Below are 14,555 nucleotides of genomic sequence, written 5' to 3'. Positions count from 1 at the left end.
GTCTGCGACGAGCCCCTTCGAGCACCGCAACCAGAAACGACCCGTATCTCAAGTCGGCCTTCTCATTCTAGAAACCAAAAAAACAAAAAATATGGTTCGCCACCAACCAAATAAACGGCCCGCGGGTACACTTCCCGGCGCGGGACGTTAGATGACGTGCGTCTCTGCTGCCCGCCCGTGTTTATTCGCGCCTGGTTTTCTGGCTCTCCCGTGTGAGAGTTTGTGAGTATTATGCACATGTGCATGCATGTACGTGTGTATGTACGCATGTATGTATGTAGGTGCGCAGATGGGGATCCCGTTCTGCACGTCCTGCCATGCCAGGCCGCCACGCCGCCTGCCCGGTGGTGGTGGGTCAGGCGTCATGTACCCTGTCTTCGCCCTCCCTGACAGCCTGAGCAGACGCCCGCCCCGGCCGCGACGCCCGGGAAAAATGGGGCCACGCGTTGACCGGGCAGGCCATCCTCTTTTTTTCGGCTTGTAATTCCGACAAGGAGAGACATTTCCCAGATCGTGATCTGTGCTGCTTCAGATCCTGCGAGACGGTGATTCCTTGGCTGCCCCATCCCTGTTCCCGCACCCTCTGTATAGACGTGCTTGACATGGATAACACCACCATCACCACCACCACCACTGTAGCACAGCCACTCCATATTGTGAATATTATTCAGCCTACGTGACGAGCTGTGTACTGCGCTGTAGTCTCGGAGCGGCAGCCCTCCTCGTTGCAGCAGGGGTGGGGCTGCTGTGCGAGCATGGTCGCCTTTTCAGGCCACATTCCACCCACACGCCGGTGGGTTTACCAGTGCCCAGCCAATCAGGCTCCCTGCGAGCCGCCCAAGAGGCTGAACATGAGACGCGTCTTTGCGGCCGAATTCATAAAACCAAAGGGGAAATCAACAGAAGCCTAAATTTAGCACGAGGGTTGACAGCCCCGTCCAATATCCGGCCGGCTAGCTGTCACGGGTTCATCCGTATTTTTCAAGGTGCAGTGAGTGAGTGTAAAGGCGTTTAACTTCACACCCGCTTGAGCCGGTCTTCTTGTGTAACAGCAAGTCGGTCTTGGCATCGGTATTATACAACACGTATGTGCAACGGCCATGCAGCGGGAGTAACAGCAAAAGCAGGGGCACAGTTGTTGAAAGCCGAACAGAGTTGGTTGAGGACAACGGATGACACCCCTTCTGCAGGCTCTGAAAGTGGCTGGCTGGCAGGCAGGCTGGACGGATGGATGGGCTGTCTGTCTTGTCTGTCACTGTCGGGCTCCAGCGAGCGCGGATGGGTTCAAGTGCCTGTGACAGTGACAGTGCACTAGAGTTCCCGCCGGGCAGGGCCAGAACAGGGCCCCACCGGTAATCGTCGTGTTATGCCATTGGCCCCTTCGTCTTCCTCCAGGCGGGCATCCAAGGATCCTCGGCATACACTTGCCCCTTCCGGCAGTTCGCATGCCTAGATCCTCACATGATTCGTGGGCCGGGCGCTGCTGGTGGCCCCTGGTCTCAATCGACTCCCGGCTCCCACACCCACACACAAAACACACACACCCATGAACAACCCGCGCGAGGCTGGCTGTCTGGGGCGAGATGCCTTCTGGTGCCCCGGGCGGGCGGCGGGTGCGATAGAGAAAAGCCTACCGCAGCGCAGATGCCCTGTATTTCAGCTGGGAAATTAAGGTTTTCCTCGCTTGTGCGCTGTGGGCCCAATTCGTTGACGCTCGAGGTTCCTCTGCTCTTGTGACGGCCGAATCAGAAGCCGCAGACATGGTTTCATGAGCTCACACACGGAACGGGCCGTCACCGAGACGACCGGCCATACGTCGCGACCCGCAACAACCAAGCACGCGCAATCTAACCTCGAGGCCATTCCCACACTGTCCACCGTTCATTGCGGATGGACAATTACAACGGCCAGGCCTGGTCATCCAGGGTTTCCACTTTGCGGAGCGCCATTCCCTTGGACCGAGGAAAATTTGCTAAGCCGAGGGGGGTGGTGGGCAAACGGGTCGCCGTCTTTTTTTCTTCCCGGGAGGGACCGAGTACTCTCCACCGGCATGTCCATCCTTCTTCTCTTGAAACAATCTTGCTGTGGGTTCAGGTCTGAGGTTTCCATCCTGGGTGATGCTTGCGGAAGAGTCCCTTGGCCATCGGACGGGAGTTGCGACATTGAGCTTCGTGATGTGGCCAAGGCTCAAGTTCATACCTGCCCAGATTGCTGCCAATTAGGCGACTTGGCCTGGAAGGATGTTTTCAGCGGCCGCAGCGGCAGAGCAACCTCCCGACTAAGCAGCACAATTTCATCACCTTTCCGCCTCTTGACAGGCGCCCCAGTCTTTTGGCCTCAATTCTGGCCGCAATGCGTCAAAGATTTGGGTGGAATGTGATTGCCACCCGGATATCCAGCGCTCCGAAGTACCAGGCATGACAAGTGGTCGTGCACAAGCTCCATGATAATGTCCTTCGAGAGAGTTCTCTGGCTTTCGGGCCATGCTGGTCTCGTCCTCCTTGGTGCGTCATGGCAGATCCTCATTCAAGTTTGAGATGAATATAGGTCGTCATCATCCATATTGAGGCCGTGGACGATCGCCACGGGTTGCTACTCCACGCACCACCCCGAATCCCCGAGGTGGCTCATATAGATGCGGCATTAATACTTGGGGCCATACTCGAAAGTCAATCGGTGAAAGTGAGTGACGTTGTCTGGGGATTGATTGCCTTACGGCACCAGCCAGCCCCGGCTGCGCATAGTAGACCTATGTCACTGCCACGGGCGGTCACATCAGTCTCAATCCGCCGGCCGGCCTGTGGGGGTGGCCTATGTCACTTATCCAGCTCGCACTCGCTTGACACATCCCTCTGAGTCTCCGTATGCTCCTCTTTTCCTCGTGATGTAGCGCGTGCTATTCAATGCCCCACGATATGGGCTGCTGCTCTTGTTCGCGATGTCGCTCGGTCGAACAATGACTCGTCGGCCCCTGACAGGTTACCTCACGAGGCGGCCAGAAAAGGCGGCCACCAAGTCCTGCGGCACACCACCAGCAACACCATTATACCCACCCCTGGCGCGGACGGCCGCCGATCTGGCCACCGCGGCCATGTTTTCACGTCGAGGTCGCGTCTGGGGCGCTTTGCGCGGCGGAATTCTTGGAAGCGTGGGAAATCAGAAAAAGAAAAAGCAGGAAGCCGCGGTCAGCGTCAGGCGGCGTTCGAGAAGACCATCGCCATCGAGAAATTCTTCTTTGCCTTGGCCGAAATCCAATCGCCGCGCCCATGTTCCCCTTGGCTGCGTTGGGTCCCTGTGCCGATAGCTTCTGCTCGGGCGACACCTGGGCATGCGCTTGAGAGTGCCTTGCATGGTTGATCTGGCCTCTGGGCAAGTCAGTCACGGCCACGTCGGCGGCCTGTTCCGCCTGAGCTGCCCTCCTTTTCCCGTTGAGGAAGGCCTCCCCCATAGCTGATCGGGGGTCAGCACTCTAAGAACGCCGTCTCCCTGTTACATGTCGTCCGATATTACACAAAAGAACGTGTACACAGTGGTAAGACAGCGACAGCCGGATGCCTATCCGCTCGCTTCTGGCGCTGCCCACATCGGCTAGTGGGCGCGCATGCCAGAGCTGCCAGCACTGCGCAACTGACCCCTAAGCAGTCAGCACAATAGAGCGATGACGGCCCCATGTGGCAACGGCGGGCCCAGCCTCTTCAGGCAAGTCCAAAGCCTACCTTGGGTAAAGTCGAAACCTAATGCGTCCTACAGTGTCACTGTTTCCGCTGCCGCTCGCCTCGTCTCCTGCCCCGATCCTCACTCGTCGATGACGCCCCGGGGTATGGCAGAGGGTCGTAGCTCCGCATCATGGAGGTGGGCCAGCTCGCTGGATCATCTGGTACTGTGACTCTTGTGAAATGCAAGATGTGTTGTCTTACGGCTGTCTCCCCCATTCGCCCGTGGTTCCTAGCCTGGCTGGCCAGGTAGACGGCTAACATGACCAAATACCGAGTCGCCCTTCGGATGGAAAGGCTCCCGCTTCTGCCACCGGCCTGCCACTGCTAAGCCAATACCGTACCGTGACCACAGGATGGAGTAGCGGGCGGGATGGCCTGCTCGGGGAGCTCCCAATTTCGCTTCAGTGACTTGTTGATTCACCCATGCTGATTCGCTCAGCCAGGTGCCATGACTCTTGATCCGGGGCGCAGATGATAGATCTCCTTGACGTCCGTAGACCAAGCTCCCGACTGTCATGTGAGCGATCGTCCGCCTGCTGGCCGGAGAAACAAAGCCAGCCCTTCCATTCGAGCCGGGCAAGACCATCGTCAGCTCAGCCTTACGAGGAGTGTGTGAGACGTCCGCGAAAAAGTTCAAGGGTGGTCCATGTTCTCGTGTGCCAGATTCTCCATAGGGCTAAGACTTTTGCGTATGTGTCACTGACCGTATCAACATGCATACTTCACTGCCAGGCCCTTACCCCGGGTGGGCGGGGCGGGCCTAGCCTGAAAGCATCCGACCTGCCCAGTCGTGCCATGTGGTACGAACTGCTCGGTTTGGTGGCGGCTGCATAGGAGATACAACGAGCAGATCGTCATCCCCTTGGCAGTTCATGTGGCGGCGGGATGGAACCGTGAGACCAGAAGGATGCAAATGCTGGCAAGGGTCGTGAAAATGCACTTCGGTGGGCCATGCCCCTACCCAGGCCGCATTGCTCAACAGGGTGGGGTGCTGACACGGTGATCTGCACGAGGTAGTGAGCGAGGAATTCCTCAGGATTAGGGTGCTGACGACCGGGAGAGGTAGTGTGGATGTCACGGCCAGCGACATGGCCATGTTCATGCCCATGCCTCATCCGGGCCTATCCGACTTGACGAGCATTCCGTGGACGAACAGGCATTGTTGTTGCACAACACGCAACGGCTTGACATGCATGCCTCCTCGCCAGGGTAAGAAAGAGAGGGAGACAGATGGTAGTGGGTTTTGAACGGCGGGGCGATATAGCCTCCAACACGCCAAAGAGGAAAGTAATGCACCGGCCATGGGACACAGAAGTCGGTGGCGGAAATGTTTTAGACAGAAGACATGTAATATGATGATACATAAAACAACGTGGCTCCACCAGACCAAGCCCAGTGCCCAGGACCGACGTTTGGGAAGCATGCGTCTGGGTGAAATGAAAGACGAAGGGATACATGTCAGGGGTCTAGGACCCGGTACCGGGCAGCTTTTCCGAGGCAGAGAAAGGCCCGTTTGGGGTCGTGGAGAAGTACCTACTCAGGAGGGACTGGACATTGCCTAGTACTGGTTGGGCAATTCTGTCCATTGACTGTGGGTTTTTGACCGGCTGCATATTGGGGCTTGCAGACAAGTTGCTGTGTCTCCTCAGGAGCAAGCCTCGTCAACAGATATGCTGCAGACAGTGGTGCGTTGGCAATGGTTCCGGTCCACCTTCCCAGACCAGCCAAACAGGGTCGGTCATGGCGGTATAAGTATGGTGCCTGCTCGACGTGTTTCTCTGCTCGGCCGCATCATGGATTGTGCCTGCTTCAAAGTTGTCAAGCCCCATGTCAAACCAATTGGAACCAATTGTTCCATAGGAAGTCTTGAAACATCCCAAAGTCAGCACGCTTGCGGCCAGGGCCCCGTTATCACGTCACCCCCGAAGATATTTGACTCCGTCACGCACTTGGTGGGTCAGCCCTGTGTCGGTAGGTCCCGTGTACTGTCAAAGGCAGAGAGGAGTGCAGCTCTGCCGGTAATTAGCCTAGGGGCACAAGTGGGCTAACGAGTCTCATCAGTGCTGGCTAACGCGCCTCGCCAATAAATAAAGAAGCCGCTGTTCTCCCACCCCTGCCGGAACATGTGTTATTTCGAGCAAACGCGTTGGCAATGCGGCTTCTGGAAATGGGGCAACTTCAGACAGCAGTGCAACAAGGAGTACCGAACCGGCGAGACATGTGGTCTGAAGTTGGTCTACGAGACAAATTACTTGGCCGGAACCTGCAAGCTGTGCGATCAGTCAGAAAAGAAACAGCGCCGCTACAACAAGATGGCTCAAGACGTTGAGCGCTGGAGGAGAGAGGGCAACCGAAGGGCGACCATCGAAAAGACAGAGGATGACATGGAGGAAGTCCGATTAGCGATAGAGAAATTATGGGTTGAACATGAGACTAGGTTAAGAACCGTTACATAAGGTTGTCCACTAGGGGTGGGGGGTTTTGGAGGGGAGAGACGACAGCGATGCGTCGTCCACACAGGGACAACAAGCTTTGCGCAAATGAAGATCGGCTTGGAAAGTTTCCGGTTAAAGAGACCAATACAGGAAAACCAGGGCATGGAAGGGGATTGGGAATGGGAATGGGAAATGTAAAGGGTCCTCCAGATCAGTGTAGATTATCAAATGGGTTGGGAATGACTTGCGAGTTACTGAACGCGCCTTTAAGCATGTGCTGGAATCGGAACAATGGACTGGACTGGACTGGGTCAGGGTTGGGAACTGTAAAGATGCTCATCACCGATGGCGAACGAAATTCGATCTCCCAGAGGCTTACCTGAGCCGTGTTGCAACCGGAGAGCCAGCAAATCGACTCAGTGACCAGTGGGCGATCCAGGTGGGGCCTGAGAAGAGACTGTAGCTGCAGGACTCTGCCCGCCGGGGCGCATGCCACAGATCCCTCTTAAGCAAGCAGCACATGCGGCCTCAGACGTGCCGGGTCATGCGTGGGAATGATGATGCATGTGAGCCGAGTCGCCGGGGTCCCATTCCCCACGTTGACTTGCATCATAGTGGCCCGCACAAGGTTCTGACAGGCTCGCCGGGACAGGAGGCGTCCCTATGAGCACGTAAGCGGTTGGAACTTGAGTCTCGGACCGACGAATAGGGTGAGGGAGCGGCGTGAGGGGTGACAGAATGGCTCGATGGAGGAGTACATCTTCGGTATAACCAACAAGGTAGGCCGAGGCCGTGCCGGCTCCCGCCCGTACGGCCGCCCATGCCCAGGACTGACAATAGCGACGAGGGCCCAAGATGGAAGGGCGGCATGATTGGTAGTCAGGCCAAACACGGGTCAGGACGGCGCCGGCGAATGCCGCCCGGGACCCCCGGGTGGTGTCCCAGGGAATTGATCGTAAGGAGCCGTTAGGAGTAATTAGTTATGGCGACATTGAAGCTCCGAGCATGCTGGCCCATCGCCCTGCTCCACGTTGGAGAGGCCCTGCGCGACTTATGCGACCACGCCGCGTCCTGCAGAGCTAGTAGCGGGCGTTGAGCCTAGGCTGGACGCGCGGAGGGTTATATTTGGGGATAGTCGTCTGGGCTAGCCACGGGTCACCGTCCACATGCCGACCTGGTAAGCAAGCATGAGTCCCTAGATCAATGGTTCGTGGGTGCCTCTCAGCCAGGGACGGCGGCGGCGGCGGCGCCGTCATGAGAGTTCCTGAACCCCACGGTGCGCTTGTTCTTGTCTGGTAGAGCCTCCGGAGACAGGACTGCGGCTTGGTGTTCGGGGACGGCCCCAATCGGCTGGGATACAGGTTTTTGCTCCCGCATTAGCCTGATCTCCGCCGGAACCCAAAACAGGCCCTGGATCTCCAGCGTCGCAACGGCCTCCTCCAGACTTGTGCCGGGCGAAACATGCACCGAAGCCGGAGGAAGCACAGCAAGAAAATTCTGACGAAATGCAGCCGACTTGAAGCTAATCGTGCGACGGCCGATGCTAGTCCCCACCTCGAAGCAACATCAGGGAGAGTTCGTACGTGGCTGCTGCTCAATGGGTCTGGCCCAGGCGCGGCCCTTGGAAATTTCTCCATGGGGGTGTCGGTGATTGGTGGCCGGCCCTGAAAAGAGGAGATCCAAGCTCAGTATGCTTCGCAGCCGTCGAGGAAGGAAAAGATCGGTGTGGGGGGCGGACAGGAGGGGAGCAAAAAAAAAAATTAGAGCTTGTTGGTATGGACTGAGTAAGAATACAGATGCGTGTGCCGTCGCCCACTACGAAGTGCGGCTCCCCGAGTTGGTACTGTGGCACGGCACCCTGTTCGACGTGGTGGGTCGCCCGTTGCCTCGGGTCGTGTGTGCCATCACAGGAGGTGTGATAACATGGGCAGCACGAGGCGACGCATCGGTGGCCGACCTGTTGCCCAGCTGCATGCGGCAGCCACATGACATCGGGCGTATGCTCGTCACGAGCCATGAAGTTGAAATAAGGAAAGGCTAGAAGATTGTGATGTGATGTGTCGTCCAAATCCCGGTCTGCGTGAAGCCCCTGTCCCTGCTCAATGCATCATGCCATCGCCGCTGCAGCTTCTCGAAAGTTGCCGACCAGGGCGTCGCTGGGCTCCGTCTTGATCTGTGGAACTCCCTTGTGCATTGCTGTGGCGTCTGCGTCCTCGTCCTCCTCCTCGTCCTCCCCGGCGGACCACTCGACCCTGGCCCCGGCAGCCGAGTCCTCCTCGTCGGCGCTGAGCTTGGACAGCAGAGACTGGTACCGCATGTGACGTGCCTCCTGACCCACAAGGCCGTATGGGGTGGGCGGTGCCCTGTATTGTGCGTCCTTGGGGGGTGCGATCTCAAAAATATCCACCATGTTGCTGCATCGCCACGGGTCAGTCGCTGCCTGTCAGGGGGGAGGCGCATGCTGTGCTGTCTTGTCCGGGGTGCCAACGTACTCGGAGGTCCTGGCGACGACCCGCTGGAGAGCCTCAATCTCTCGCTGGGCCTCCATAGGATCGCTCTGACTGGTCATCTGCTGTTCACCAAAGCTTCCGTAGTGGATCCCATTTGGATCATCGAAGAGGAGGCGCGATTCCTCGTCCTGGCCACCGACCCCAGCAGCGTTAGCAGGAAGAAGACAGGGAATGGGGCGGCGGGCAACAAGAGAATAAACCGGTCTCACCTCCGCTACCGAGTCCCTGCGGCGCTGGCCAAGGCAAGATGCGCAGTTACCCATGGTGGGCGCGACAAAAGAGAGGCAGCAGAGGCTGGGCTGTCGGGAGATGGAGGCGTGCGCGTGGGTCTCTGTGCGGGTGGCTGGGCTGGGCTGGGCTGGGCTGGTTGGTTCCCTTTACAGGGAACAGGCTGAAAGTTGCATAAAGAGCGAGTGCGTGGGAGAAGAAAAGATCATGATAGAGTTTAGAGTTGCGTCCATCCAGGCGATGTCGCGTTGCTGGTGTCGCCGTCGCAGTCCGAGTCGCAGCCGCGTTGTTGTTTGGGAGATGATGCTATGCCTTTGGTCTGATGAATGCGAAATTGCACTTTCCCATGCCATCATCTCAATCTTGCCGCGCGCGGCAGGCAGCACCCCCCAGCCCGGCCAGGTACGGAGTAGATACACAGGTACATAGTACAAGCCCCGTCCCTGCTGACTAACCTGGTCCATGTACCCAAGTACCTATGTACCCAAGTACCTTGGTAACCTACGTGCTAAGCCTTACAACATTGAACACAACAACCACCCCTGAGTCGGGCATGCTTTTGCATCTATCCGCCCCATCCCTTGAAGAAGCCGACAGCAGCATCCGATCTCGCCGTCGAACCAGCAGCGGCCGAAACCCGTCCTCATACCGTATGTAGGGAGAGCGTTGATGGTTTAACTCTCACAAACAACAGACAGACCGTGCCGGACGTGCGCTGCTCCTCCCTCGAGGGGCCCGAATCAACACTGCCCGTCAATAACCCGGTTTTACTCTTTGGTTCACTATCCCAACTCTGCAAAGGCAGTATCTCCACCTCCCTTCCCAACGGCCCAGTGCTTCATTGACTCTCATCGTCGGCCGCATGCGGTTGGTTTATAGTGCTTTGCTCAGTTTCCTGTATCAATAGTAGCAGGCTATCCAACCTCCCTTCCCTTCGGTCCCCAACTTTGGGTGCGGTCTGGAGCATCATGTTGAGACGGGCGCGGCTCGATCTTGTGTCGTGATACACAACGAGACCGCTGTCGATAGTCGCAATCTATTCATCTCCCTTCATCATAGACGCGGCCAAACCTTGGAAGTGAAGCTGTCGTTGAGTGAACTCGATGCGCACGATGTGATTGATATATAAGAGTCGGGTTCTCAGCTGACAAGGTCTAGACAGCGATCAATGTTTCCATCGCCAGCAAGCACTTCATTCTTCTCACCCAAACAGGTTCGAACACCTCTCTCAAGTCTCAAAATGGCCCACGCAAAGACGACATCGCTTTTGGCACTCGCCGTCTTCTTGGCTTCCTCCCAGGCCCAGGCTTATGGCCGCTTCCAACGGGCCGAACACCATAAAAACCAGGGCCGCCAGGATGTTTCCGGAACAGCACAGAGCTGCCCGCCTCCCGTGACCATCACAGAACCTCCAGTGACGGTCACAGAGACCTCTATCCCTCCCACAACGGCGTTCCCATCCAGCCCTCCAGGAGGGGGCAGCAACACCATCGTGACCGTCACCGAGACGGTAACCATCCCTGGGACAACCTTCACCGTTCCAGGTATCACAGTGACCGTCCCAGGGACTACCGTCACCGTCCCGGGGACCACAGTCTTCGTGACAGAGACACTGCCCCCAGTTACCCTGAGCCAAGTGCCCACCCCGGAGCCGTCCTTCCCCTCATATGGCCTGTCCGAGCCGCCGCCCCCGGCCACCGCCTCTCCCTCGCCCCCATCACCACCCGAGGAAACCACCATCACAGTCGAGGTGCCGCCGCCCACAGGAACACCAGCCACGCCAGGGACGCCACCCAGCGGCGAGACAACCATCACCGTCGAGGTCCCGCCGCCGCCCACGGGCACGCCCACGCCGGGGATCCCCACGCCAGTCGCCCCAGGCGGCCACCACGGCAACGACACCAGGACCACCAACACGCCCACGCCCACGCCCACGCCAGGCTCGCCCTACGGCAACGACACCACCACCACGGTCGTCGTCCCCGAGACCCCCACCCCCCCGGGCACCGGCAGCGATACCCTCACCGTCACCGTCGAGGTCCCCCCGCCCACAACAACACCCACCGCCCCCGACACCACAGCCACGCCCGGCCTCCCTGGCACCACCCCGACGGTCTGCGCCGTCAGGACTGAGACAGTCGTCGACACGGTGACCCTCACCATCGGCACGGACAGCAGCACCCCAGGAGGAGCGGGGGCCACGACCGTCCTGCCGCTGCCGCCGCCGCCCACCCTGACGACCGTCACCGTCCGCACCACGGCCGTGGTGAGCGTTACTAGCAGCCGCCCCGGGTACGGCGGGGATGAGACTCAGTAAAGGGATATTGACTAGTTTGTTGGTTGGTTGGTTTGTTGGTTGGTCGGTTGGTTGAGTAAGTAAGTGGGCGATCCCGACAGCAACCGCAACGAGAGGCGATGCTGGGATTATATCGTTTTTGTTGGTGGATGGGCGAAAAGCGCTGTCTGCGTTCAATTTCTTCCTCTTTCCGTCCTCTTCTTGTTGTGTCTGGGCTTTGTTCTTGGGTGTTAACGGTCGGAGTAAGGTGGGAAACGGGTACCTGGGTAGGTAACATTGGAGTACCGGTGTTGGTTGTTTTTGTCCCTTTCTTGTTATTCGCCAGGGAGAGGCGAGAGGCGCTGGGGTTTCTTCGCCTGGCTCCCTGGTTCTGTCTCTGTGCAGGCAGTGACTTATTATCCCAGTTGGTTCTAGAACCTCTTTTAATATCATGTTCGATTTATGGCATCGTACTATTACCAAATCTTCACAAGTCTGAATGAATTGTGGTGGAGTACTTGTGGCTAAACTACCGTTGACGTGATCACCTTCTGCAAGTTCCCCCATAGAACGTTGCTCCCAGCTACATCCGTGTACCAAATTTATTTACAGTTTCAAAGGTTTGCAGCAAGTGACTCCCGTTTCTCAACAATACCTTAGCAAAAAACAGCCCGGGATATGATCTCTTTACTGTAAACTTAGAATCTGCAACGATGCTCCCTCACGCCATGGTACGGGCCCTCTTCCCGTCTGTTTTTGACCGATCGCCGTAGGTACGAGCAGTACTCGCTGCCCGCGAAGCATGTGACTGGCTTGCCTGCCAGGTCCCTTGCGGTGATTCTTCCTCCGTGCTCCATACCCTTGCAAGTCTTTTGTCCTCCGCCAGGGGTGACGGAGACGCCTCGGAGTCAGTGCTGAGGAAGGCCGGGTTTGCAGACGTAGATTTCGGGATTCGCTGGCTCCGAACTGGTGTCTGCAGACGCTGCGTCGGGGGAAGGTCCTCTGGAACCTCTTCGATCATCGCCTATAACTCCAGGTCAGGGTGTGTTCCTCCCAGAAACACAGGTCAAGCTACACTTCAAGCTAGACAGACAGCACTCACAAGACGAGGCCGTTTCTTCGGATTGGACAAACTTGATGGCCTGGTGGGTGACGCGGCTAAGTTCAGATATGGCGAATCTGACCCCAAGGTGGGCGAGGTTCCTAGCCATTGCTCCGGCAGATCCTGGTCGGTGTTTTGGTCGGCCTCTTCGGAAACAACCTCGCGACTAGGTACATCGTCAGTTGGGCAAAGTCTTCGGGGCTTCTTTACTAACATGAAGCTCCCAATTCGAAGTCGGCTGGCTCCCTGTTTGTGTTCCAGGTCTGAGAGCGCCTCCCTGACGCCATGGCCATACCCAGCCCAATCACCTTGGAGTTTGGTCTGTTTATTGACAGCGGAGACAAAGAGGCGGGTGTAGAAGCGGTCGGGAAGCTGGGGGCAGGTAAGAACCACCTGTTTCAAATCCTCGAAGAAGGCCTCTGAATCGAATAGTTTGCGTGAACGGCTGCCCTTGAACGGCGAGTCACCTTTGCCAGCCCAGTGGGCGTAGGCAAACAGGTCCCCCTGCTTATTGTAGCTGAATTGGAGAGTGAAGCACTCAATCAGGCTGTCTCTGGACCATTCCTTGGTGTCATTGAAGCAGATATAGACCTTGCCGAGAAGTCGATCCGCAATTGCAGCAAAGATCTGGTCCTGGGGTTGTTAGTTGGTGCTTTTGAGTGTTCTTGTCCAATATGCTTCGGACAAACCAGATCTGCGAGCAGGTTGAGTAAACGCGGATTGTCGCACTCTTTCAAGTACACCAGCGTGTCTCTATTGGGACAGAGTGTCTGAAGAGGGTCTTCCCGGTTGGAGAGACGTCGTCCTGATTCGAGGAGGCGGTTGTGTGTGGCCGATGGATGGAGAATGTCCTGTACTGACAATTCCCGGAAACAGTTCTCAGGAAAGGCTTGTCTGGGGGTCACAGCGGGATTAGTCCAAAGAAAGGCACAAGATGATAGTGTGACAATGGAACCCACCTTCCGTAAAGGATGACGCTGAGCTGTGGGTAGGTCGAGATGTCAGCTTTAACACGTTGCCATGGCAAGAAAGTCGGGTATCGCGAGTACCATGGTGGTGACGAGCATCTTGTCAAGCTCGACATCTTTGCCAGCAGCATCGCTTGCGGTCGCAACCATGGCCTCTTGGGGGCCTTGGGATCAAGGACTGGAGAAGAGAACGTATCGGTGAACAAGGCACAGGGGACTGCGAGGCCCTAAGGGTGGTGCTGTGTCTTGCTCAAGGCCAAGAACAACCTGGCTTCACGACAATGGGATGGGGACTTGGAGTTGGGCATGAGGCAGTTTGACAAGGTTGTGCAGCAAAGGGAAACGCTGCACCCGCAGCTGGCCTCCAGCGCAATTGATGCATTGCTGCCACCAAAGAGGAAGGAAGGACAGTGGTGGCTGCCGTCTGACCAAGCAGGACCGGAGTGACTTCCATGTTGCACTCTTCTTCTACCCTCGACTAATCACAAGATGGCAAGGACCTCATGAAATCGAAAGTAGCATAAGAATGGAACAAGTTGCGGTTGATATCACAGTCTGCTTTGACATTTGGTATGGCAATCCTGATGCACAAGCGTGGGTGTGGAGAATCACTAGCAGGACAACATACAGTATCTCACCCAACCTGCGATGGGATACTCCGTGGGGACAGATACTTTAGGACAACCTTCTACAAAGCTTCTACAGGAGTTGGACGACCTTCTGGATTGCCTTTTATTATGGGTGAAGCTTCTACGATTAGCAACCATAAGAATACGAAGTATTTCAGCCACAGGGGCTCTGCCATGACGTATGCTTGTGTGGAAGGTGTGACGGCGGCACGGTATTAGTATCTGTGCCAATCCGCATAGCAGCTCGGAGCTTGGGCTTCAAGTACTAATGGACGAGGAGTGTGCTCAGGGCTCTGCCAGCATTGTCTATGCCTGTATGCCTGCCCACCTTGACTGCCTGGATTCCTCGGTAGCAGTGTCGGGCACGGCATGGCATAGCATAGCTATAGTACACAGCAGCAACGAGAGTGGCTCGCTTCATAATGAGCGAGGGCCAGGGCCCGAGCGCCGGGCTTGGCAGGACGAGACGGACGAGACGGGCTCGGCGTGTCGGGCGAGGGACGGCACGGAGGCAGGTGCTGCTAGTGTACGGGGTAGTCGGTATTAAGCGACGCCGAAATGCGTGCGAGCATGTCAGTTCAGTTCTGTTCTGTTGTGGCTGGTGTTCGGTCGGTCCGGTCTTGTTGCCACCTCGGCTGGGACGTGGTTGGTCGGTTTCCTCGGTCTGGGCAGAGGCTGAGGCAGAGGCAGAA

General features: G+C 57.2%; 4 protein-coding genes across 4 annotated transcripts; 2 read left to right on the top strand and 2 right to left on the bottom strand.

Annotated features, from left to right (window-relative positions):
- Positions 1-3,981: 3,981 nt before the first annotated feature.
- On the bottom strand, positions 3,982-9,229 carry KVR01_000894 (uncharacterized protein). The gene is made up of 4 exons (XM_044790404.1): positions 8,871-9,229; positions 8,644-8,789; positions 5,254-8,565; positions 3,982-4,720 (listed from the first exon to the last, which is right to left on the bottom strand). The coding sequence occupies exons 1-3, from the start codon at positions 8,922-8,924 to the stop codon at positions 8,259-8,261; spliced, it is 507 nt and encodes a 168-aa protein (XP_044650843.1). The 5' UTR covers positions 8,925-9,229; the 3' UTR covers positions 3,982-4,720; positions 5,254-8,258.
- On the top strand, positions 5,840-6,172 carry KVR01_000674 (uncharacterized protein; the record flags this gene model as incomplete). The annotated part of the gene is made up of 1 exon (XM_044792642.1): positions 5,840-6,172. One exon carries the CDS (start codon positions 5,840-5,842, stop codon positions 6,170-6,172), a length of 333 nt encoding a protein of 110 aa, XP_044650623.1.
- A 202-nt stretch (positions 9,230-9,431) lies between the features above and the next one.
- On the bottom strand, positions 9,432-13,907 carry KVR01_000845 (uncharacterized protein). The gene is made up of 5 exons (XM_044790861.1): positions 13,226-13,907; positions 12,956-13,160; positions 12,481-12,899; positions 12,267-12,432; positions 9,432-12,188 (listed from the first exon to the last, which is right to left on the bottom strand). The coding sequence occupies exons 1-5, from the start codon at positions 13,363-13,365 to the stop codon at positions 11,886-11,888; spliced, it is 1,233 nt and encodes a 410-aa protein (XP_044650794.1). The 5' UTR covers positions 13,366-13,907; the 3' UTR covers positions 9,432-11,885.
- Positions 10,130-11,206, top strand: KVR01_000653 (uncharacterized protein; the record flags this gene model as incomplete). The annotated part of the gene is made up of 1 exon (XM_044781307.1): positions 10,130-11,206. One exon carries the CDS (start codon positions 10,130-10,132, stop codon positions 11,204-11,206), a length of 1,077 nt encoding a protein of 358 aa, XP_044650602.1.
- Positions 13,908-14,555: the final 648 nt, after the last annotated feature.

The sequence above is a fragment of the Diaporthe batatas genome, assembly GCF_019321695.1.
Source record: "Diaporthe batatas strain CRI 302-4 chromosome Unknown Contig00001, whole genome shotgun sequence".
In the NCBI taxonomy this organism is placed as follows: Eukaryota; Fungi; Ascomycota; class Sordariomycetes; order Diaporthales; family Diaporthaceae; genus Diaporthe; species Diaporthe batatas.
Note: the sequence above shows the minus strand (reverse complement) of the source record. Positions and strands in the feature narration are given on the sequence as shown.